The sequence below is a fragment of the Syngnathoides biaculeatus genome, chromosome 15, assembly GCF_019802595.1.
Source record: "Syngnathoides biaculeatus isolate LvHL_M chromosome 15, ASM1980259v1, whole genome shotgun sequence".
NCBI lineage: Eukaryota > Metazoa > Chordata > Actinopteri > Syngnathiformes > Syngnathidae > Syngnathoides > Syngnathoides biaculeatus.
Genome location: NC_084654.1, coordinates 24672231 through 24697957, shown reverse-complemented (window position 1 = coordinate 24697957; position 25727 = coordinate 24672231). Strand labels below are relative to the sequence as shown.

The 25727-nt window shown below is 44.8% G+C and overlaps 1 protein-coding gene across 2 annotated transcripts; it reads left to right on the top strand.

Moving 5' to 3' along the window:
• Positions 1-1383: 1383 nt before the first annotated feature.
• Positions 1384-24990, top strand: loxl3b (lysyl oxidase-like 3b). Of its 2 annotated transcripts, XM_061842854.1 has the most exons (16): positions 1384-1720; positions 4973-5042; positions 5118-5474; positions 6669-6832; positions 6897-7114; positions 14594-14804; positions 17076-17256; positions 17873-18027; positions 19367-19537; positions 21285-21440; positions 22155-22314; positions 22755-22998; positions 23081-23196; positions 24267-24403; positions 24499-24610; positions 24705-24990. In XM_061842854.1, the coding sequence occupies exons 3-16, from the start codon at positions 5126-5128 to the stop codon at positions 24776-24778; spliced, it is 2448 nt and encodes an 815-aa protein (XP_061698838.1). In that variant the 5' UTR covers positions 1384-1720; positions 4973-5042; positions 5118-5125; the 3' UTR covers positions 24779-24990. The 2 variants fall into 2 exon arrangements, with proteins under 2 accessions (XP_061698838.1, XP_061698839.1); XM_061842855.1 differs by lacking the exon at positions 21285-21440 and having other exon boundaries at positions 1385-1720; positions 24705-24985.
• The last annotated feature ends 737 nt before the right edge of the window (positions 24991-25727 follow it).

Below are 25727 nucleotides of genomic sequence, written 5' to 3'. Positions count from 1 at the left end.
TCCCACAACTAGTAACTGCAACTAGTTGCTCTTCGTTAACACGGTTCTGAGCCCATTTTCGGACTGTTGCTAGCCAACACAGCAGCACATAAAGCACATGAACGCCTCTAAATTAAAAAACATAACTGTTACGAGTTACCTGCTTAACCAATTGAAACGGTTGCTCACCAAAACAGGAGCACAATAGCTAAGTAGTATTTTAGAAGAACGATAGAGTTTGTCGTAAACGCGTTATGACAACGTATTTGTGTGCGTCCACGTTAACGTTCCGGTACTTTCTGAGTCCGGCACTTTGGTCTCAAATCCTCCTCGGGCTCGTAAATTCTGGGCTAGGACACTTGGGCCGCGTTTTTTTTTTTTTTACACGAGTTTTGTGTCCAACGATGAAGTGCCTGCCGACAATCGTTTTATACTGTGACTTTTAAGGGGGGGGGGAGACTTTTTTTTTTTTCCTGTTTCCGGTTTTTCACCAAAAGTGTGATCATTCCAATAAACGACTTAATGACTGATTACACGAGTTTTTTTTTCTTCTTTCTGAAAATATGATCACTGCTGCAAATTAGTATGAACAAAATTCTGCAACAGCAAATTGTAATCCTATGAGAATCATTTTTTTTTCAAATATTGTAAATGAAATGTGACTTGTGAGATTATGATGATTGAAAATATGAACATCTAGAAAAAAAACTAATATAAAAGTGATTTATTTTCGAAATCAGGGCTACTGGATAAATCCAATTTCAATCTCGCAATATTCCGACTCAAAGTGAGTTGAACCTCGGAAGCGTCTCAAAATGATGTGGGGGGGGGGGCTCATTTGAACATTCATCACTTCATCCCCAAATTTATCACCGACAGTATTCTTGTATTATGTCTATATTGGGGGGGGGGGGTCTGTTCATATTTAGCTACTTTCTTGAAAAACAATTGATGATAAAAATATTAAGAAAAAAAATTAAATATACAATAATTTTTACAGGGGAAAAAATACTCATCTGAAGTTTTTGTTACTATGTAATGCAAAAAAAAATGTTAACATTAAGGTTTTCATTTTAATAGAAAATGTATTTTATCACCCGAAATGCGATTTACCGGACCTTTTTCTTTTTTAAATTGAAAATATATGACGAGCTACAATATAATACATAGAAATGGCTTCCCTGCAAGATTATGAAAATCCCCCCCCCACAAAAAAAAAACCTCACCCAATTCTGTTCGATGATAACTACGTCACAGACCGCCACTTTTTTTTTTTTTTTGATAAATCATGAAATGATGCAGCTGTTCCTAGTGAGGTGTTTTATTTGCTCGGCTCTCACGTCACGTGCTCGTCGAGCGAGAAACTCTCGCGTGATAAAAAGTAATTTTTTTTTTTCCATTTCTTGCCATTACACAAGCGCCAGACGGCCATGAAAGAGTCCGCGTTTGTGTTTGTGTGTACCTCCCAGGAATTAGACCGCGCCTCCTCCTCTGCCCCCGCCTCGGCAAAGCTGCCCAGCTGGCATTCTCCAGACGGGACGAAAAACACGAGACGTGCGTGGGCCCCCCCCCAGCAATTAGACTGTACCAAGTGCGGAGGCCTTTGCTGTCACGCCCCCCCCCCATCTTTCTCTCTCTTTTTTTTTTTTTTTTAACCCCCCCACCACCACTTTTCTTCCGGACCACTTTTTTTTTTTTCCCCCAGAAAACAAAAGCCGTGGAACCGTCGCACGTCCACAAGGTAAGCACGCACGTGCGTGTGTACACCCTCGTATGCAACGCGAGATGGAAAATAGTCAAAAGATGGATGCGAGGACGTGTAAACTTCTGATCGGTCCAGTATATTATGTACTGTATTTGAATGGCTTGTTTGTGTTTCCTTATCCTGTCAGCCTTCCAAAAGCAAGTACTATTTGCTACTGCTCTGTCACCGGGCCATCCTCCACTTTTTTTTTTCTTCACGAAATTACACATTTACTCTTGTATTTCCGTTCTGTTGTTTTAAGGTAAATGTTGATCTTTAAGGGCATCTTAATTTTAGGGGGAAAAATGATTTTATGACTACATCTTTATCGTTAAAAGTCCGCCTTTCGCCAGAAGCTAGCTGGGATAGGCTCCAGCTTTCCCGCGACTCTTGTGAGGATAAGCGGCTTGGATAATGACATGACTTTTTACTCGGAAAATAATGTTAAAGACAAGTGTGCGTAGTTCTACTACTACTAAGACTTCATCTTGAAATCCTTTTTTTTTCCTTGTCAGATTTTTTTGTCAGAATTTTTTAGGGATCTTGAAATAAGTTGATTTATGTTAAAAAAAAAAAAAAAATAAAATCATTTTTGTTTGCATTTGGAATGGCTGCAAGGTTACCCCAAAACTTTTTTCTGTGGTGTGTCGGAACTTTCAAGATGTCCCCCAAATTCTGGTATTTGTTAAAGTCCTTGTAAAGTTGACGTCCCACAGACCAGAATGTTATTAACAATTCTACCAAATTTGAATGATTTAAAAAAAAAAAAAAAAAAAAGGGCGGCACAGGGCGTCAACGGTTGAAGCCTTGGTCTCACAGTTCTGAGGTCCCGGCTTGAATCCCGGCCCCGCCTGTGTGGAGTTTGCATGTTCTCCCCGTGCCTGCGTGGGTTTTCTCCCACATCCCCAAAAAGCACGCAACATTAATTGGACACTCTAAAAATTGCCCCAAGGTGTAATTGTGAGTGCGACTGTTTGTCTCGATGTGCCCTCGATGTGAGGATAAGCAGCAAAAGAAAATGGATGGATTGATGGATAAAAAAAAATATAAAGTATATAGATTGAAGTTCGTCGGTATAGGATATGTCCCGGTGGGTCGTCGCAGGGCTTTTCCACATCGCAACAACGAGGCGCTCTAACGCAGCCACAACAGCACCGAGGCCCTCCCTGTCCAGCCAACCAACCAACTCGTGTCACAATGAATGAAAAAATACTTTAAATAAAAGTCGGCCCGCTTGCGCTTCCGCCTTTCGTCTTATGACCCGTGCACACTTGCGGCGGACAACGAGGCGCTCCGAAGTGGTCATGGGCCCCCATTTTAGCCACGGCCCAAAAAAAAACCAAAAACGGCGAGCTTTATTGCTCCAGCTCCATAATGGTGCGTTTGCGCATTTTTTTAGCGACGGTGTTCCAACATCCTAATGCGTTTCGACACAAGCGCGTCTCGATTCACTTTGCAGACTTTTGAGGTTTTCCAGCCAAATGTCATGTGAGTGAAGACCGCACCTCCCACAATGCATTGCTGCCTCACAGACATCAAAGGAATGAATCGGTTTTCCTTGTGGCCTCTGGAAACTGGCGACCGGCCCTCGTCCCGCACGCACGTGTGAAATGTTCCCGCTGATGTCCCCCCCCTTAGTCTCCCCCCCCCCAAAAAAAATGTGCAACCGCCGTGCAGTGAGGTCAGCAACCGCTGCGAACAATGCAGGGAATCGAACAAACAATGCAACGAGCAGTTTGCGTATCACACAAGGGGCGTGTGCGTGCGTGTGATGTTCTTGCTCCGCTTTAAAATACATTTTTCACATTTATATTCAAATGAGAATGAAGCCATAATTTGTTGTGTGGAGGCTATTTTTAAATTTATTTTTTTATGATCTTGCCTTTGCTTTCTTCATCATATTTCGACTTAAATTTAGTAACAAGTGCTTTTGTTGCAACTTTTTTTTTTTGTCGAAAGTATGCAGCTTTTATTTTGGAAAATAATCATCTTTAATCTCAAAAAATATATATATAACTAAAGATTGTGTCATATTCCTTGAAGATGACTTCAATTTAACTTGAACTTGAAGATGTTCAAGAAAATATTTTTTTTCCTCACAAAATTATGAATTTGATATTATGACAAATACTTAATTCTCCAATGATATTTCCTGGCTGATGTTTATGATAATTGTGCAACTTTTTCCTCTGAAATGTCTCCTGATGGGGAAAAAGTGGGAGTCCAGTCTGGCGGTTTCTGGACAAACACACCACACTGCCGGATTTGTGCAGTCCTTCAACCCCCCCCCCCCCCCCCCCCCCCGCCCCCCCCCTGCTCTCCGCACACACAGAGCACGTTTATGTTGCGTCGACGGCGACGTACATTCCGTTTACATTTATTAATTGCTGCTTATGCAATCTGCATTTTGTCAGGACATTTTTTTATGTTTTTTTTTTACGTCATTTTACTCACATAATTTAATAAATACAACTTTTTTTGTTTTTTTGCAACAATTCAATGGCCATTGTGTTGCTCCTTCTGGTGTGTTTAATACAATTACTGCCGAGATGAAGTATCCTTTATATAATAAGAGTTTGAGAATGGGAGCAAATAGTTATTCAGTGTGGATTTAATACACAAATTTTATGATGAAATGCATCCATCCATTTTCCTCGCTGCTCATCCTCACAAGGGTCACGAGGAGTGCTGGAGCCTATAGCAGCTGTCAACAGGCAGGAGGCGGGGTACACCCTGAACCGGTCGCCAGCCAATCGCAGGCCGCATCAAGACAAACAACCAATCGCACTCCCAATCACACCAATTTTTACGGTTATTAATGTTGCAAGTTTTTGGGATGTGGGAGCAAACCCGGAGAAAAGCCACGCAGGCACGGAAAGAACATGCAAACTCCACACAGGCGGGTCCAGGATTGAACCCAGGACCTCAGAACTGTGAGGCCAACGCTTTCCAGCTGACCCACCATGCCGCCATGGAGATGCATTAAACTATAATATTAAGCTGCCTTATTATTTTATTTTTTGCCGAGTATAATGAGCAGATTTGTATGTTCCTGTGCCTGTTGTATTAAATGTCCGTTATTTTTAAAGGTTTTTTTTTAACTAGAACAATATGGATGCTACGTTTGTTACCCCATCTATGGCGTTTCTGATGTGTGTTTACGTTCAACTAGCAGACTTTCACTGGTCAAAGTCATGTGCGTAGGTCAAATACATAACTTGTAACTTTGTTCTATGTTTCATTTTGCAGTAAACTTCAACTGGGTCCACTTGGGCGAGAAGCTGCTCATAAGTTGAAATCGCGGCATTCTGAATTAAAGGTACAGTACTGCGTCTTTTGTCCGGGACGTGTTCCGACACGAAGTCAAATACAATTTGTTCGGTTTGACGTGCAGGCGTAAGAATGTCGCCGCGGAGCGGCAGCCATTTGGTCCGCGTCCTCTTCGTCCTCGCCTCGTGCACGCCCCGCTGCCTCGCTCAGACGTCGCCGCCGGGCGCCATCGCTCGTCCGTCCCCGTCCCCGTCGTCATCCTCATCCTCCCCGCGGCCCCAGACGGAGAGGCTGAAGGTCCGACTGGCCGGATTCCCGCGCAAGCACAACGAGGGCCGCGTGGAGCTCTTCCACAAGGGCGAGTGGGGCACCATATGCGACGACGACTTCTCCATCGCCAACGCCAACGTGCTGTGCCGACAGCTGGGGTTCGTCGAGGCCGTCGGATGGACGCACAGCGCCAAATATGGCAAGGGCCAAGGTAGGGTGTGCCGTATGATAGCTCAAAAGAAGGCAAGTTGCTTCTTTCAAGTTCTTCTGCACTTTTGCTCATAAAAAAAAAAAGTTGACAAAGCTGGGGACGGAGTCGTTACAGATACGCCAATGCACTCCCAGCCTAGCCTACTCTACGACAAAAGCATACATTTTAAGCAAAAAATAAACGTATTTCGGAAATTATTTTATTATATCAAGTATTTAAACTATACATGTATTTCTACTGTGCAGTTTATTATCAGGAAAAGCTAAAAAAAAAATGCTTTAAAAAGCCACATTTTTTTAATCCTTGGAACGGATGATTTCTTTTTCCATCCGTTGTAATGGGAAACATCGATTCGGTTTTCGAACAAATCACTTCTCGAACCGTTTTCTGGAACGGATTGTGGTCGAGAACCGAGGCATCACTGTACTTTTATTTTTATTTGAAAAAAGGATAATGGCGCCTCATGAAGTCTGCCTAGCAACAAGTGACAATTCTGTGCCGCGTCCAGGAAAACGTAATCGGAGGGGAAAAAAAAGTCCGAGCAATTAATGGGTAGCTAAATGTAGACAAATTCATGACGTTTGTTGTTAACCTACCAAATATTTGCAATGTTTTGTTTATCAGAAAAACACAACAAAATTAGACAATTGTTATTGAGCCCGATGAAGTCTGCCTAGCAACAAGCAACAACTCTTTTATCTTTCCAGACAAAAACTAACCTGAGGAATTTTTGGGGACAGCGAAAATGTAATCTTATGAAAGAAGTTTGTCATTAACCTTCAGGAGATTTTCAATTTCATTTTCATCCCCAAACTAATGAGAAGAATAACTAACGTTTTGTTTTTTGTTTTTTTTTTGGGGGGGGGGGGGCGTTTACGAAGTAGCCCTAAATCTGCCTAGCAACAATTGTCTGTGTAGGTCTTTGATGTGTTTAAGAATAAAAATTGCGATTTCATTTTCATTTCCCAAATATATACATGGGCAAATTTTCGGGCAGTCTTGCCGAAGCCCCGTGAAATCTGCCTAGCAACCAGCGATCGTCCAAGTCCGTGATGTGTACCCGCAAAGTTTTGTCAATGACTTTTTTTTTTTTTTTTTTTTTCTTATGAGAAAAGCCCCCAAATATACTTTTTGGGGCAGTTATGCCGGGGCCCCAGGAAGTCTGGCTAGCTGCTGTACTTGCTTGCGTTGAAGGTAAGATCTGGCTGGACAACGTGCAGTGCGGCGGCGGCGAGCAGAGCATCGACGCGTGCAAATCTCGCGGCTGGGGCAACAGCGACTGCACGCACGACGAGGACGCCGGCGTGGTCTGCAAGGACGAGAGGATTCCGGGATTCGTGGACGCCAACGTCATCGAGGTCCGTCCAGTTGGAGTCTTTGCTCTTTTTCGCCGTTCCTTTACTTCAAAACATCTTTCGCCAGGCTCACGTGGACGAGAACAAGCTGGAGGAGGTGCGGCTGCGTCCGGTGGTGGCGTCGGCCAAGAAGCGCCTGCCCGTCACGGAGGGCGTGCTGGAGGTCAAGCACAAGGACGGCTGGGCCCAGGTGTGCGACGCCGGCTGGACGGTGAAGAACACGCGCGTGGTCTGCGGCATGCTGGGCTTCCCTCACGAGAGGAAGGTCAACAAGAACTTCTACAGGTCGGTGGCGACAGTATCAGGCGAGATCGCTGGAAGAAGCGGTTGTAGTTGCTCTAAAATAGGCAGATGAGGCTGAAACATGCACTCCGGTCCTATAGGAGGCGCTCCATATTCCTATTACATACTTGTATAGCGCAATACTAAAAAACATACTGTATGAAATATATTTCCATGCATTACTAATGTATAAAATATATGATTTTATTTTAGTTTTTGTATTTGTATTTAGTTTTATTTGTAATTTTATTTTTTAAAACGACCTTATTAACCTATATATAGCGAGAAATAATTGTAAAAAATGAAAAGAAATGCATACAAATATATATATATTTTTTTACATTTATATTGACTTTTATTTTTTTATTTTATTATTTAAACTGACATTATTAACCTATATATACAGAGAAATAATTGTAAAGAAATGAAAATAGAATACACATTGCTGATATATGTTAGAAGTATAAAAATATATATTTTTACATTTTCACTACATGCCATACATTTACATCATCCATTATATTTCTGTCCGTTATCCATTATATGCACGCATTAAAAAATCCTGACATGACTCCAATGATGTGGCCGTTTCGAATTAGATCCCACGTGACGGTGTGCCTAATAAAGTGTCCGTCCACTTGAATATGATTCTGCGACGGACGCTTCGGGATCGTCGGGCGTCTCTTTTTGCTTTTCCTCGCGCAGCGAACGTCCCGATTATGACGCAACTCGTCATCCGAAGCGAAAGCAAAAATGCCGACGCAAGTCGCCGCGGCGTTCCCTTTAAGTCCGTTCCGCAGTCGGCGCTGCAGGAGACGCGCAGATTGGTCTCCCGTCAGGATGTTTGTCTTTCGCATTCCAGGCGGCGAGAAGAGGGGGAAAAAGGGCTTTTATTCATAAATGTGTGTGTGTGTTGTCTCTCAGGTGTGTGTGAATCCTCGGCGGCAGCCAACCGCATCCTGTACATCTGTTAAAAGAGGTTTCGGTCGCAAGGGGAAAACGGGAAAAAGGGGAAACCTTGTTCATGATGGAAAAGAAAAAAAACAAAAACATGAAAATACCTTAAGCTTTCCTCCATATGTACGTTCACTTTTACCTTTTAGGTTTTTTTTTTTTTTTTTTATCATTTTAATGCCACGAGGTTTTTATTTCCCCCAGTAGAATTTTGTAGCATTTTTTTTTTTTTTTTTACGTTTTTTTTTAAAAAACTTTTGATGGACAAAATTCAGGCGGCGCACTTCCGAGGTCTCGGGTTCAATCCCGTAGCAGCCTGAGTGGAGTTTGCGTGTTCTCCCCGTATTTGCGTGGCTTTTCTCCGGGTGGGCACTCCGGTTTCCTCCCACATCCCAAAAACATGCAACATTCATTGGACATTGTAAAATTGCCCCTAAGTGCGATTGTGCCTGCGATTGGCTGTTTGTCTCCATGTGCCCTGCGATTGGCTGGCGACCAGTTCAGGGTGTGCCCCGCCTCCTGCCTGTTGACAGCCGGGATAGGCTCCTGCACTCCCCGCAACTTCTGTGAGGATAAGCGGCTAAGAAAAGCATGGATGGACAAAATTCAGACATGAGTTGGCTATGAATGTTTTTCACAACAAATGTGGATCTTTGTCGTTGAGATGGACGGACTGACAGGCAGAGAAGAGCTAAATGTAGCCTGGGTTGTTATGGAGAGTCCTCACGCTACTTTATTCATCGTGTGTGGGGAATTTAAGTCGAACACAATTTGAGTTTTTCCTCCCAGGCCTTCTCCCGAATTGCAAGTACAGTAGAGCCTCGGTTCTCGACCACAATCCGTTGTCGAAGGCGGTTCGAAAACGGATTTGTTCGAAAGGCGGATCAGCCGCCGCGCGACTGAGGTTGTTTCCGGGGGTTCGTTCGAATTGACAATAACAAAGCGCGTCGTGGGTGGGTCAGCTGGTCGCGCCGCGCGCGTTCTGTTATTTCTGGGTTCGGTTGGGGGCGTTCAAGTATTGATTTCCGTTTGAAAACAGAAGCCAAATATCTTGAAATTTTTGTTTGAGAACGGAGGCTGTACCGTATATCGAAATTGAAGTGTGTGACTTTTAATTATTTGTGCGGGATGTGATGCTTAACATCCTTTTTTTTATTATGATTGTTGTTGATGAAAACCTGAAGAAGTTAAACGAATTGACGCAGACAGAAATTGTGTTCGAATGTGATCCGTGTTTGTTTCATTTTGGAGCAAAAGTAGAGTTGCACCACAAGAGGGGCGGCGTCCCGCCTGGTCGGGCCATTGCTTCAAGTCGCTAAAAATGGGAGAGCCGCGGTCGCCGTGGCAACGTGACAGTCAATGTTTAGTCCTTTGGCAGCCGGTCTGACATCATTTCTGAGTTTTACAGTTGACAAAGGACTCGATATCGTGGCTTTTAAACGCATGTACTTTACTTTCATTCAAATAATTGTCAGCTGGCGACCGACACAAAATAATTTGATGTAAAGACGAAGTCCGATAAGTCCAGTGCTGAATGTGAAATATTTGGAATGCCTGCGTCATTACGTTTGACCTCAATTTCGCCAGCCGACTTGTGGAATGTCGGCGTCGGTGTTCCCAGGTGACCCCCCCCCCCCCTCCTTCCCTTGGCCACGCTGTAAAAAAAACTAACGTGGCGCAAACAAAAATACACTGTAGGAAACGCGAGCCGGACAAAACATACACTGGACCAAACAGGCGCCATTAAAAAAAAAAAAAAAAATACACACGCACATACCAAAAAAACATCAAAATATGAGATGTGAAATCCACACCGGAAGCGATGTAGAAAGTGCAAACATGCCGCAAGATTGTCGGAAATTCAGCAAAACGTGTGACTGTGTGGTGGTTGCAGACGTTTGAGAAAGCGCGCCGCCGAGAGGCTCTCCAGGTCAAAGGTTAACCTGTCGGCAGGTGCCAGGTACTCTGTCGCCGGGGGGGGGGAACGCACCCGCCGCGCCGGGTTCTGTTTTTCTTCCTAGAGTAGTTATTAACGCTTTACGCGATGATGATGATGTGAATGTGCCCATTAACCATTTGGAAGCGTTCCAAAACATTTCCCGCATTTTGCATGTTGTTGGCGCCTTTGATTGACGGCTTCAGTTGACTTGAGTGAATTGTGGAGGGGGGAAAAAAAAAAAGCTGTGAGTCTTTGGCTAATAGACGAGCGCTTTTTGAAATATAATATGTGTGCATGCAGAATATGCTTTGTGATGGGCTTTTCAACAACAAATTTTCATATTTCTTAACACTGATTCCTACACTGGGGAATTTGGATCACTCTGGCAACCAAGTTGAACAATAACTGGAAAAAATAAACAAACATTCTAATGAGCGGACTACCGTAATTTCTGGCCTACAAAGCCCACCGGATTATAAAGCTAACTCAGTACATTTGTAAAGGAAATAGCATTTGGTACAGACATACAAACGGCGCACCTGTGTAAAAGGCGCAATTCCCCACATTGAAACACGAGATATTTACAAAGAAAGACAGTATGCAGAAAGAGTTTTCAAAGTTTTAATACCTTAGCTTAGCTCAACATAGCAACAGCACAGTAGCACAAACAGGGCTGGTTTAAAAAAAAAAAACAAAAAAACAACATTCCAGAAAAAAAAACAGCCGCGGTAGCTAGACGGTAGCACAGCATGAACAGAGCTGGTTAAAAAAAAAACATACCTAAATCACTGAGACACGGCAGTAACACAGCAGAAACAAGCTAGCGTGGCGCTAATAATGGCGTGCGACTAACAAGGCCGGTTTAAAAAAAAGACATACCGGTAAAAATCACTGAGACACGGCAGTAACACAGCAGAAACAAGCTAGCGTGGCGCTAATAATGGCGTGCGACTAACAAGGCCGGTTTAAAAAAAAGACATACCGGTAAAAATCACTGAGACACGGCAGTAACACAGCAGAAACAAGCTAGCGTGGCGCTAATAATGGCGTGCGACTAACAAGGCCGGTTAAAAAAAGACATACCGGTAAAAATCACTGAGACACGGCAGTAACACAGCAGAAACAAGCTAGCGTGGCGCTAATAATGGCGTGCGACTAACAAGGCCGGTTAAAAAAAGACATACCGGTAAAAATCACTGAGACACGGCAGTAACACAGCAGAAACAAGCTAGCGTGGCGCTAATAATGGCGTGCGACTAACAAGGCCGGTTAAAAAAAGACATACCGGTAAAAATCACTGAGACACGGCAGTAACACAGCAGCAATACGCTAGCACAGCGCTAACAGGGCCGGTTAAAAAAAAAAAAAAAACATACTGGTAAAAATCACTGAGGCACGGCAGTAACACAGCTGCAACAAGCCAGCACAGCGCTAACGCTAGTGCAGCGTTAACATGGTCGGTTAAAAATAAAACATACCGGTAAAAATCATTGAGATGCGACAGTAAAACAGCAGAAAAACGCTAGCACAGTGCTAACAGGGCCGGTTAAAAATAACATACTGGTATAAATCACTTAGACATGGCAGTAACACTGCAGCATTACACTAGCACAGTGCTAACAGGGCCTGTTTAAAAAAAAAAAAACATACTGGTAAAAGTCACTTCCTCGGCACATATATTCCACCGATCACCTTTTCCGGTCGAGTGCCCCCTTGCGGCCGTTAGGAAAAAAAATCCACAAATTAGCGGCATCACCGCATAAGTCGCAGGGTTGAAAGTGAGTGGGAAAAATTTGTGACTTATAGGCCGGAAATTACGGTCATTCTTTTTAGGTTTCACTCGATCTTCTAGCGGTCCTGTTGAAGAGCCCACCAAAGTTCTCCCGGTAGATTATTAGTGGATCGTTTAGTAAAATAAACAAATGCCAGGAAATAAAAGAGGAATCGAGTATGTGAATTGACCCAAGGTAAAAAAAAAAAAAAACAAAAACAAACTCATGGTATAATCAAAGACCAATGGTATAAAATTGACGATAAAAAAATTGGGCTAGAAGGTATGGAAGAAGTTGACTCGTGAAATTAAAAAAAAAAACCATTTACCCATGGTAAAAACTGACCAACGAGAGAAAATTACACCAGATAAACAATTAACTTATGATATGAATGATGCATGGTAAAATGGACTCATAGTTAACTAATAATTAAATCGACTGTAGAAGTGAATAATGGTAAAAATTGACCTTTGGCCAAACTGAATAAACATTTATTAAGACATTCATTTGTGATTAAAAAAAAAAAAGACAAATATTATAAAGTTGACTCATGATCTAAAAAATTAAACACATGCTCACATTTTACCTACAGTAGAAGATGACCCGTGATAAATAATTGGCCATTTGTAAAAAATGACCCATGGTAATAATGACTCGTGGTTAAAAAAAAATAAATAAATACAATAAAATTAAAAATACAATCTTGTTAAACACATTAATCAATAGTAATATTAGAACATGTTCAAAAATGTGAAAACAATTCACATGTTCAGAAATTCACCAATTGTAAAATTGGCTTATGGTAAACATTGACCCATTTAAAAAAAAAAAAAAAGTCTTGGTAAATTTGGAACCCTGGTCAAAGGAACTGACATGTGGTAAAATTGACACATGATTAAAAAAAAATACTTATGGTACAAAAAAAAGTTGAAACAATTATTTGAAAAAGGAATTTATGATTAAACTAACTTCATGTGAAAATTGACTCCTCCTTTTTAATTTGATGGCATTTGTTATTTAAATGAATGTAGTTTTCTTCAGCGGCTCGACGGCGTAGTTTTGTAGTCCACTTTTGATTCGTTGTTGGATGTGTCCAAAGATGTTTGGACCCGGAACCATTCAGCACCAACAATCCTTTTGACCTCGATTTAAGAAGCACGTGTCTTTTTCAACAGTGGCCTCAAGATACAATTTCAGAAACCAGCATCGTTCTTGTCGAAATTGTCGCGTTGAAAATGACACATTTCTTTTTAAATAGGTCTTCTTCATACATATTTTTTGTTTGAACGAACGTGTGCCGTCTAACCCGTGTTTACCTTGCAGGCACACGGCCAAAGCTAAAGCTAACGCTAAGTCTAAACACAGCGGCCCCGCGTCAAGGTAACGCGAGCGCTAACCGTGCAAGCGGACTTTCGACAATTATTCCACGGGATGAGGAAGGAGTCTCGATTGATTTGTCCTTTACTCATGGTCAAATATTATATCATAAATATAGATTGTTAAATATTCATTTTATATGAAGGGACGATGTGAACCACGCTAAAAAGTCAAGGTAAGACTTGAATCATGGTAAATACCGACCCATCGTACAAAATATACTCATGGTAAAAAAAAAAAAAATATCAGAATCAGAATAATGAAATATAGTAGGGTCAACAATCCAGAGCAATGGAGAGTGTGGTCAGGAAGTGAAGAAACGGGTCCAAGCAGGTTGGAACAGCTGGCGAAAGGTGTCTGGTGTGTTATGTGACAGAAGAGTCGCCGCTAGGATGAAGAACGGCAAAGTTTACAAAAACAGCGGTGAGGCTCGCGCCGATGTACGGATTAGAGACGGTGGCACCGAAGAAACGACAGGAAGCTGAACTGGAGGTGGCAGAAATGAAGATGTTGAGGTTCTCGCTCGGAGTGACCAGGTCGGCTAGGATTAGAAATGAGCTCATTCGAGGGACGGCCAAAGCTGGATGTTTTGGAGACGAGATTCGAGAGAGCAGACTTGGATGGTTTGGACATGTTCAGAGGCGAGAGAGTGAGTATATTGGTGGTAGGGTGCTGAGGATGGAGCTGTCAAGGAAGAGAGAGCGAGAGGAAGACCAAAGAGAAGGTTGATGGATGTGGTGAGGGAAGACATGAGGGCGGTTGGGGTGTTGAGAGAGGAAGATGCAGGAGATAAGACCAAGATGGCAAAAGATGACACGGGACAAGCCGAAAGGAAAAGAATCAGAATAATGAAATATAGTCAAGGTAGGCGACACAGTGGATCAGTTGGAAAGCGTTGGCCTCACAGTTCTGAGGTCCCGGGTTCCATCCCGGCCCCGCCTGTGTGGAGTTTGCATGTTTTCCCCGTGCCTGCGTGGGTTTCCTCCCACACCCCGAAAACAATTGACCCTAGGTGTGATTGTGAGTGCGGCTGTTTGTCTCCATGTGCCCTGCGATTGGCTGGCGACCAGTTCAGGGTGTGCTCCGCCTCCTGTCCGTTGACAGCTGGGATGGGCTCCGGCACTCCCCGCGACCCTTGTGAGGATAAGCGGCTCAGAAAATGGATGGATGGATGGATAGTCAAGGTAAAAGCAGACTGCTGCTTAAAATTGAGTCATGGGGAAAAATATACTGATGAGAAAATTGATTAATGATAAAAATGAATGAAAGGTAAGAATGGACACATTGTCAGAGTTTAGTCATGCGAAAAAGTGAACTGTAGTAAAAATGAACTGATTCGTTGCTAAACAAATAAATAAACCTCCATGGTAAAAATTGATTTATCATAAAAACTGACCCATGGTGACGTGGTCTCGTGGTAACATTGTGGCCGCCCCGCAGGTTATTTTTGCAGCGTCAGAAGAACGTGTACCGCGTGCACTCCGTGGCGTGCACGGGCACCGAGGTCCACCTGGCCGCCTGCCCGCTGGAGTTCAACGGGCCCAACGGCACGACGTCGTGCCGGGGCGGCTCCCCCGTCGTCGTCAGCTGTGCGCCGGGACCGCTCTTCGTGCAGCAGAGCGCCGCCGTCAAGAGGAAAGCCAAAACTTCGGTACGGTCCCGCTTGGACGCCGTCGCGCTGCAGCGTTGTGGTTGCTCCACAATGTTGTGTACGTGTGTGATTTTTTTCCACAACATTGTGGTTGTTTGCGTCAACGTTTTTGTTCCAGTAGACTTGCGGGGTCACCTACTGATGGTGTGGTCGCTTCACAACGTTGAGGTCACTCCACCATCTTGCGGTCACGCCTCAATGTTGTGGTTGCTCCACAATGTTGTGTACGTGTGTGATCGTTCCACAACATTGCGGTTATTTTTCGATGATGTTTGCGTCTGTTTTTTTTTTTTTTCCCCAGTAGACTCTTGTGAGGTCGCTCCCCGATGGTGCGGTCGCTTCATAATGTTGAGGTCACGCCACCATCTTGCGGTCACGCCTCAATGTTGCGCTTGCTCCACAATGTTGTGTGCGTGTGCGTGTGATTGTTCCACAACATTGTGGTTGTTTGCGTTGAGGTTTTTGTTCCTGTAGACTTGTGCGGTCGCTTCACAATGTTGAGGTCACGCCACCATCTTGCGGTCACGCCTCAATGTTGTGGTTGCTCCACAATGTTGTGTGCGTGTGCGTGTGATTGTTCCACAACATTGTGGTTGTTTGCGTTGAGGTTTTTGTTCCTGTAGACTTGTGCGGTCGCTTCACAATGTTGAGGTCACGCCTCAATGTTGCGGTTGCTCCACAATGTTGTGTGCGTGTGTGATCGTTCCACAACATTGCGGTTATTTTTCGATGATGTTTGCGTCTGTTTTTTTTTTTTTTCCCCAGTAGACTCTTGTGAGGTCGCTCCCCGATGGTGCGGTCGCTTCATAATGTTGAGGTCACGCCACCATCTTGCGGTCACGCCTCAATGTTGTGGTTGCTCCACAATGTTGTGTGCGTGTGCGTGTGATTGTTCCACAACATTGTGGTTGTTTGCGTTGAGGTTTTTGTTCCTGTAGACTTGTGCGGTCGCTTCACAATGTTGAGGTCACGCCTCAATGTTGCGGTTGCTCCACAATGTTGTGTGCGTGTGTGATCGTTCCACAACATTGCGGTTATTTTTCGATGATGTTTGCGTCTGTTTTTTTTTTTTTTCCCCAGTAGACTCTTGTGAGGTCGCTCCCCGATGGTGCGGTCGCTTCATAATGTTGAGGTCACGCCACCATCTTGCGGTCACGCCTCAATGTTGCGCTTGCTCCACAATGTTGTGTGCGTGTGCGTGTGATTGTTCCACAACATTGTGGTTGTTTGCGTTGAGGTTTTTGTTCCTGTAGACTTGTGCGGTCGCTTCACAATGTTGAGGTCACGCCTCAATGTTGTGGTTGCTCCACAATGTTGTGTACGTGTGTGATCGTTCCACAACATTGCGGTTATTTTTCGATGATGTTTGCGTCTGTTTTTTTTTTTTCCCCAGTAGACTGTTGAGGTCGCTCCCCGATGGTGCGGTCGCTTCATAACGTTGAGGTCACGCCACCATCTTGCGGTCACGCCTCAATGTTGCGCTTGCTCCACAATGTTGTGTGCGTGTGTGCGTGTGATTGTTCCACAACATTATGGTTGTTTGCGTTGAGGTTTTTGTTCCTGTAGACTTGTGTGGTCGCTTCACAATGTTGAGGTCACGCCACCATCTTGCGGTCACGCCTCAATGTTGTGGTTGCTCCACAATGTTGTGTGCGTGTGCGTGTGATTGTTCCACAACATTGTGGTTGTTTGCGTTGAGGTTTTTGTTCCTGTAGACTTGTGTGGTCGCTTCAATGTTGAGGTCACGCCACCATCTTGCGGTCACGCCTCAATGTTGTGGGTGCTCCACAATGTTGTGTGCGTGTGCGTGTGATTGTTCCACAACATTGTGGTTGTTTGCGTTGAGGTTTTTGTTCCTGTAGACTTGTGTGGTCGCTTCACAATGTTGAGGTCACGCCACCATCTTGCGGTCACGCCTCAATGTTGTGGTTGCTCCACAATGTTGTGTGCGTGTGCGTGTGATTGTTCCACAACATTGTGGTTGTTTGCGTTGAGGTTTTTGTTCCTGTAGACTTGTGCGGTCGCTTCACAATGTTGAGGTCACTCCACCATCTTGCGGTCACGCCTCAATGTTGTGGTTGCTCCACAATGTTGTGTGCGTGTGTGATCGTTCCACAACATTGCGGTTATTTTTCGATGATGTTTGCGTCTGTTTTTTTTTTTTTTCCCCAGTAGACTCTTGTGAGGTCGCTCCCCGATGGTGCGGTCGCTTCATAACGCCTCAATGTTGCGCTTGCTCCACAACGTCGTGTACCTCTTTATGTCTCCCAGAGCAACGTGCGGCTGAAGGGCGGAGCCCGGCCGGGCGAGGGCCGCGTGGAGGTGCTGAAGGGCGGCGAGTGGGGCAGCGTGTGCGACGACCGTTGGAACCTGCAGTCGGCCAGCGTGGTGTGCCGGGAGCTCGGCTTCGGCAGCGCCAAGGAGGCCATGACGGGGGGGCGCATGGGCCAAGGTGGGACGCGCGCACGCCGGGAAGAGAAACAAACCTTTCGCAGACCCCCGAGACGTCGACTTTCAACGCATTCCTCTCTTGATTTTTCCCCTGGAGTTTTTTTTCCTCCTCCAGCAGCGAAGGAATTCTGAATTCTCAAATTCCGCTTTATCATTTTGTACAAGAAATGTGAAGTGAATCCCTTCACGGGGAGCACAAGATGTATAACTTTCCATCAGTTATTAATCAAGGAGGTCATCATTCCCAAATCTTAAACGAAGGCCGTACGTACTTTCTTCGTAGACATTACGAACGTGTCGTCCCTAAAATTCGGTCCAACGAACAATCCGAAACATCTGAAAAGTGACTAACTCCATCATGGGAAGCTAAAAAAGAAAAAGAATTTCACCACAGATCAATCATGAATCACAAATCCAAAATGTTTTTTTTTTTTTTTTTTTCATTTCAATTCCTCCTTTTAGCAAATCCAAGAAAATATTTTCTTCCCCTATAAAAACGTGTTTGCTCGCGTGTCCATAAATAAACGTTCCAGGTTAAAAATGTTTTCCCGTAAGCGTCCCTTCCTTCCGTAAATATTTACGTATTTGTATTTAAGTATTTGTTTTTGTTTTTCCAGGAATGGGTCCCATCTACATGAACGAGGTGACGTGCACGGGCCACGAGCGTTCCATCTGGGCTTGCCCGTTCAAGAACATCACGTCGGAGGACTGCCAGCACACGGAGGACGCGGCCGTGCGCTGCAACGTTCCCTACACGGGCCTGGAGAACTCGGTCAGGGTGACACATCCCTCTCCCTCGCTTTCCTTCCCCGCCACTGATCTTAAAAAAAAATTAAAAAACTGGATAGCGCATACGCGTCGAGCGGTATGTGGATTGGTTGAAGACAGTTGGCCGCCATCTTGGTACTCCCAAAACGTGCGGACGACACGGTTTATAGGTTGGATTACGGCGGGGGTTTTCCCTCAAAGTTTGGCACGTAGAGTTAAAACTTGTCGTGTGAGCTTGACATTTTTTAGCTCTGGTAACATGAAGGATTTTTAATTCGAAAAAAGGCAAAGTGCAAAGGAAAGACGTAGAACACAGTGACTAGCAAGAAACCTTGCATATTGCCTCGGGCCCGATTTCCGTGACATGTTCACGTTCCCCAAAATAGGCTGTGAAGCACTACTATCATCATAACATGGCAAAAAACTAAGCTTAGATGTATTTTTGGAACTATGGGAGAATACATGCTAAACGCGTTGTTCATTTGTTGTCTGTCCGGCGTCCTATTTCACATAAAAAATTTAAACTAGTTTCCTCATGTTTGAAAATCCATTTCAATTTGCAATGATCTGTATTGTGAAATTTCACAAAAAATGTGTTTTCTTGCTCATCCAATGATGAAGTGTGGGAAAATGCATCGCTTTTTCGCGAAAAACCGTCGGCCTATGAAGGTGAAGCAGAGAGTGAACAGTCAACAACAAAACTTTAAGTGAATTAAACTCATCAGAAAATGGAAAAAAAAACCCTTTACAAACAAACTTTAACAGTGTCAAAGTAAATCTTTCTAACTTACCTGTGGAATGTTTTCCCACAGCCACCAAACTGGCGATTAACGCATCATAAGTCGGATTGCTTGTTTTGGGAGTAGCAAGATGGCGGATGGCGACTTCAGTTTTGGTGGCCAATGAACCATCCAGTTTTTTTTTTGTTTTTTTTTTTAAGGTCAGCGGTCTCCGCATGGCAAACTTCAACAGCTCCTGTGATTGGTCGCACAGGAAAACGTGTGTGTGGCTACTAATTTTTAGTGAGGTGCTAATTTAGCATCTAGTCTGCTAATTTGATAACAAAAAGCACTCATTAGCGGAAACGGCTTCCTCAAGATGAACTTTGACGCTTGCGCCACAATGTTGTGTGCATTTGTTTTGATTTGAAAGCAGTGATGTAAATCTTGAACATGGAGTATTTCTGGTTCCAACCAGCAAATATTTGTCCATGGTAATGTTCACAAAGTCTCCGGTGGGATTAAAAAAAAAAAAAACAATAGTGCAAGAAAATTGGACGCTTTCGTTGCGATCCCAGCGGACCTTTGCGCTTGCTCGCTTACTCACTCGGCCCCGTCGCGCAGATCCGACTCGGAGGGGGGCGCACCCGCTACGAGGGGCGCGTGGAGGTCCTCGGTACCGACGCCAACGGCACGGAGGTCTGGGGTCTGATCTGTGGCGAGACCTGGACCACCAAGGAGGCCGTAGTGGCCTGCAGGCAGCTGGGCCTGGGCTACGCTAACCAGGCTAACCAAGTAGGTCGCTAACGCGTGACGCCATTAACGTCGCGCTCGCACTCACCGACTCGAGTTCTTTGGAACTTCGTCTTGCATGAAATTTGAAACGTTATAGGCAGATTTTGATCATTTTTTTCCCCTCTAATGTCTGCAATGTGCAAGACCTAGTGGGGCAGTGCCCCACTTCCCCACAAATGAGAATTGATGAGCTCTTTTAAAAATTCCAGATAACTTGCATCACGTCGGTTCAATCTCCAAAATTTTGTGCAAACTGATTTCCTAGAAAAGTATGGGCGGAAATTGTGGTGAAAGTCAAGTACTGTTCGGAATGTGCAGGATCCGGTGGGGCGCTGCCCCCCTTGCTTGCCTTGAAATGGAAATTTGCGACGCTCTTTTGCAATATTCTGACGTCTCGCATCACGTCACTTCAACTCATAGGCTGATTTTTTTATTTCTATGCAAGTTTTGTTCTGAAACTGCAAACAGAATTTCCTGGTATTCCCCCCCAACAAGACAAAGCACATTTTTTTACTTGCACTTTGTTCTTGCAAGGCGACAGCATATTGTAACTCACAACTTTTCAGAAAAGCGTCCCGACTCCCGGGTGGAGGCGCCGCGGTCCAAGCGGTGACCTCATCCCGCCCCCGCTAAAAACCCCACGCTGACATTCTCACCGGACCGCCTGCCCGACAGCTCACATTTTCCACAGCCCGAGTGAAACTCAACGTACGTCTGTGCAATCGGAGTTTGAATTTGAACTTTTTACACGAGAGTGTTTTTTTTCTAACTGCTAACGTTTCAATCAGTGGTCTCAAACTCAATTTACGTTTGGGCCTCGGCGCACATGGATGTATGTGGAATTTAAATTAGAAATGAAAAACTATCTTATCTTCTCAAACATTATTTCTAACAAAATAAGACGAAGAAGGACGTTGGTGTTTACAACTTGTGTGCAAAACCTCTAAAAAAAAAACAACAACTCTCCTTGGCAACGCTGCTGTAACTTTCATTGAAAATTGTTTCTGTGCTTGCATCAAACCCGGTCGATGTCACGCGCCCAATATCCATTTACCCCACCGTAATTGGTCTCCTCTGCACACAACACTATAAAACTTCCACCCATATAAAACTCAACGGCCACACTATCATTATACTTTCATATTCAGGTGGGGGCCGCAAAATATCACCTCGCGGGCCGCAATTGGCCCACGGGCCGCATGTTTGAGACCCCCAGATTTAACAGCATCTTGAAAATACTTGTAAAGCTCTTAGCACATTTTGTGTAAATTCAATGTCTAAATTCAAACTCACGTGGCATAAAAATTGCATCAGAAGTGAAAGCAGGCAGAAGCAATCAAACCTCTTTCCGTTCATCCAAAGTCCAGCCAATCACATGACACTCCATCGGTCATGTGACACTGCAAGGACGTTGAGCCTTTAAAAAAAAAAAAAATAAAAATGCAGCGTGAGAAATTCAGTGCAGCATCTTTGAATTGAAATTTCTTTTGGATGGCGCTAACAACTATTGGTCGGATTAATATCATTAATATCTTGACTAACACATCTGAGTTAGTTGTCGTTGTAACACGGTTACTAACAGGTTGCCAGTTACAGAAATTCAAATTCAAACAGAGATTTGGATTTGAATCTCGGGAGTTTGTACTTGAATTTGAAAATTGGCAATACGAGAGTCCCCGGGGCAGCGAGCGCCTGCGCCTGCGCCCCAGCCTTCACCGACTGACTCCCAGCAGGGCGTGTTCCGCAGATCCGGATAGCGGGCGGCCGCAGCGCGTACGAGGGCCGGGTGGAGGTTCGGGTGGGCTCCAGGTGGGGCACGGTGTGCAGCGCCGGCTGGACCACCAGGGAAGCCATGGTGGCGTGCAGGCAGCTCGGCCTGGGCTACTCCATGCACGCCATCACCGTAAGTGCCGGAGCCGCGTAACGTCGATGGCGACCTGACTTGCGTCGCGCGGCGTCCGTTTCGGGCGCATCCTTTTACAAATGTTTTTGGTCTCTCTAAAATGTCTTCATTGTTCAAATATTTCTCTTCATTTTAAGGTTATTTTGCATCCATTGATCTCGTTAAATCACAATTTTATTTAGTCTGAGTAATACCATGAAAAATATTGTTAAAATCATTTTACACATGTGTCATTTATCTGGAAAAATATTCGTTAATTCATCACAACTACAAATGATCAAATAAAATTATTACATCGAAAAAGTAAATAATTTAACATACATTTTTTGATTATGGTCTTTAATGTATTTATTGCAAATAAATAGAAAAATGTATTTACATATGTCTATTATTTAAATAGAATTCATTATAATTACAGTAAAAAATACTGTATAACTTTTTTCATGTAATAAATGCTTAGTTTGTATTTTTTAAATACTACAACCAAACAGTAAAATAAAAATGTTGAAACATACATTTTACGTTTAGGAAATTTTAAGTAAAATAATTGCTCATTTAATAAAACAATACAAAATTTGAATGAATTGCACCTGCTCACCAATGACGCGGTCTGTCACACCGCGCTCACTTCCTGTTTTTGTGCATTCTGAGCCCTGATTGGCCGGCCGCTCTCTGTGTGTGTGTGTGTGTGTGATTGTCCCGCCCACCCCCAAGGAAACGTGGTACTGGGACAGCAGCAACGTGACCGAGATGGTGCTGAGCGGCGTCAAGTGCACCGGAAACGAGATGTCGCTGATGCAGTGCCAGCGCCACAAGACGCTCAGCTGCCAGAAGGCCGCCGCCAAATTCGCCGCCGGCGTCATCTGCTCGGAGAGTGAGTCGCGGGGCGGCGGGGGCGTGGGTGGGCGTCCATCTTTTGTGGGATGGATTTTTTTAAAAATCTGATTCCTGTGCAAGTCTGCGATTACTCTTCATAACCGTTGTGACATCGGATTTGCCAATTCGATAATGGTCCGTGTTTAACCTTTAACCTTGCCCCCCCCCCCCGGCCCACTTGGCCCCCAAACGCAGGATTCTTTTGAGGTACGCTGAAGTAGGTTTCAACCGTTACACTTATAGGCTGATATTTCTGAAGATTCCGCTCACATTTGGCCTGAATCCGTGTTTGATGGTTGGAATCTCCGGGATCCGGTGGGGCACTGGCCCGGTTGCCCCTAAATGCTCAAGGGCCACTGTCAAAACATGTCCGGTTTGATCGGCCTCGCTTGAAAGGTAGAAAATGTCATCAAAACGCCTTTTGCGTCCGGACCCCAGCGGCGTCCGACCTGGTCCTGAACGCGCCCCTGGTGCAGCAGACGGTCTACATCGAGGACCGGCCCCTGCACATGCTGTACTGCGCCGCGGAGGAGGACTGCCTGTCCAAGACGGCCGCCAAAGCCAACTGGCCCTACGGCCACCGCCGCCTGCTGCGCTTCTCCTCGCAGATCCACAACATCGGCCGCGCCGACTTCAAGCCCAAGGCCGGACGCCACTCGTGGGTGTGGCACGCCTGTCACGGGTAACCGAACGAGAAACAAAGTCAGGGTAGGCTGCGCCTTCTCGTGGACGCTTCCTGATGGTCTCCCAACTTTTTCCCGTAGGCATTACCACAGCATGGACATTTTCACCCACTACGACCTTCTCAACGCCAACGGAACCAAAGTGGCCGAAGGGCACAAAGCCAGTTTCTGCCTGGAGGACTCGGACTGCCAAGAAGGTCTCGTGGATATCAAATATCTTCAGCGTTGAGGATAATTTCATACCGGAAATTCCAAAAACGATTGTCCAGAACTAGTCGATGAGCACCCGAGCGTACTTGGGTCCCCGAAAGACGCTCTTTCAATCGTAGCTATTATTCCCATTACCGTAGTTCCCGACCGACAAAGCGCACCTGGTGATAAGCCTCACCCGGTACATTTGTAAAGGAAATACCGTTTGGGACATACATGCGTGTAAAAGCCGCAAGTGCCCATATTGAAACACGAGATATTTACAAAGAAAAACTCTACACGGAGAGTTAACGCTAACGTAAAGGTAGCGCCGTGCTAACGCTAGTGCTGGGCTAACACTAATGCTAGCACCGCGTTAACATGGCCGGTTAAAAAAAAAAAAAAAAAGAAAAAACATACTGGTAAAAATCACGGAGACAATGCAATAACACGCTATCGCAGCGCTAAAAGGGTTGGACCGGTAAAAGTCACTTCCTCGGCACATATATTCCACCGGTCTGAATTTTACAGCCGGTCACAAAAAACATACTGATTAAAATCACAGACACAGCAGGAACACGCTAGCACAATGCTAACAGAGCCAGATTAAAAAAAAACATACTGATAAAAATCACTGAGACACTGCAATAACACGCTCGTGCAGTGCTAACAGGGCTGGACCGGTAAAAGTCACTCCCCGGGCACATATATTCCACCGGTCTTACTCTTACAGCCTGTTACAAAAAAACATACCGGAAAAAAATCACTGAGACATGGCAGGAACACGCTAGCGTGGTGCTAACTGAGCCAGATTTAAAAAAAAAAAAAAAAAAAAAATACCGGTAAAAGTCACTTCCTCGGCACATGTATTCCACCGCTTTCACGCTTACATTTTCCGCTCGAGTGCCCCCTTGCACAAATTAGCCGCATGGCCGCAGGGTTGAAAGCGTGTGAAAAAAGTCGCGGCTCCTAGGCCGGAAATTACGGCACTGTTGGTACCGCGTGCCAGTGTGGTGTCGGTGTGTGCCTAATGACGTGTCTTGCCAGCGTCTAAATCCGAGCCCCGCGCCACCCGCAGGTGTGTCCAAGCGCTACGAGTGCGCCAACTTCGGAGACCAGGGCATCACGGTGGGCTGCTGGGACTTGTACCGCCACGACATCGACTGCCAGTGGATCGACATCACTGACGTCAAACCCGGAAATTACATCATGCAGGTAGGAGGCGGCCAACGCCGCCTCTCAACGACCAACCCCGACTTTTTTGAGACCAACTTTTGTTGGTGGTGGCGCCTTTTGCCACGCCCACTCAGGTGGTCATCAACCCCAACCTGGAGGTGGCCGAGAGCGACTTCACCAACAACGCCATGAAGTGCAACTGCAAGTACGACGGCCACCGAATTTGGTTCCACAACTGCCACATCGGTAAGCCGCGCCCCCGGGGAAGAAAAAAAAAATATATATGGCGCCATTTCTCTCCTTTTGTTCATTTCGCCCGTCGCCCCAAACGCGCCCGCAGGCGACGCCTTCAGCGAGGAGGCGGAGAGAAGTTTCGAGAAGTACCCGGGACAGTTGAACAATCAGATTTCCTAATCCCCACAAGTGACCGACGGACGAACGGACGCAGATGTCACGACGGACATTTTGTGCACTCGCTGTCTTTTTTTCTTCTTCTTCTTCTCTCGGCGAAACGAAGGTAAAGTTTTTCGCTTTGAAAATCTTTTTTTTTTTTTTTTTGTTTCTAGTGAATGTATTTATTACCTGTCAAAAGGTGCTCCAAAGATTCCCAGGATTATTTTGTGAGGTGCTATGCTTTTTTTTTTTTTTCTTAGGATTTTATGACCGATGGTTAAAAAAAAAAAAAAAATTGAAAGTTTTGAATACGCTGATGTAATCACACCTACTGCACACAATTAAATGAGCGGTTTAATTGGTAATGATTAAATTTGTATGTTTTGTTTCATAATTCACTTGCTAGGGGACGTCCACATCAGGTCATAAAAGTTTTTGACTTACATTAGAAATTTTGTTACTAGGACATAAAATTGACTTACGAGAAAAAATATATAAATATAACATAAAATATACTTACTCGTATATTACAGATACTGTAGTAATTTTTTTAAGACGAAAAAACGTAATTGCCTCACTCATTTTCAACTTACTGTCACGATATTCTTTTTTTTTTTTGTATGATATCTGGGCGGCACGGGGGCTCAGCTGGTAAAGCGTTGGCCTCACAGTTCTGAGGGTCCCGGGTTCGATCCCGCCCCGCCTGTGTGGAGTTTGCATGTCCTCCCCGTGCCCGCGTGGCTTTTCTCCGGGCGGGCACTCCGGTTTCCTCCCGCATCCCCAAAACATGCAACATTAATTGGACACTCTAAATTGCCCCAAGGTGTGATTGTGAGTGCGATTGGTTGTTTGTCTCTATGTGCCCTGCGATTGGCTGGCGACCAGTTCAGGGTGTACCCCGCCTCCTGCCCGATGACAGCAGCACTCCCCGCGGCCCTTGTGAGGATAAGCGGGTGAGAAAATGGATGGA

Excerpts from the sequence above, each read along its gene's own strand:
- loxl3b (XM_061842854.1), top strand. The coding sequence starts at position 5,126 with ATGTCGCCGCGGAGCGGCAGCCATTTGGTCCGCGTCCTCTTCGTCCTC. Across the intron at positions 6,833-6,896 it reads TGGACGCCAACGTCATCGAG|GCTCACGTGGACGAGAACAA; the intron begins GTCCGTCCAGTT and ends ATCTTTCGCCAG. Across the intron at positions 14,805-17,075 it reads AGAGGAAAGCCAAAACTTCG|AGCAACGTGCGGCTGAAGGG; the intron begins GTACGGTCCCGC and ends TATGTCTCCCAG.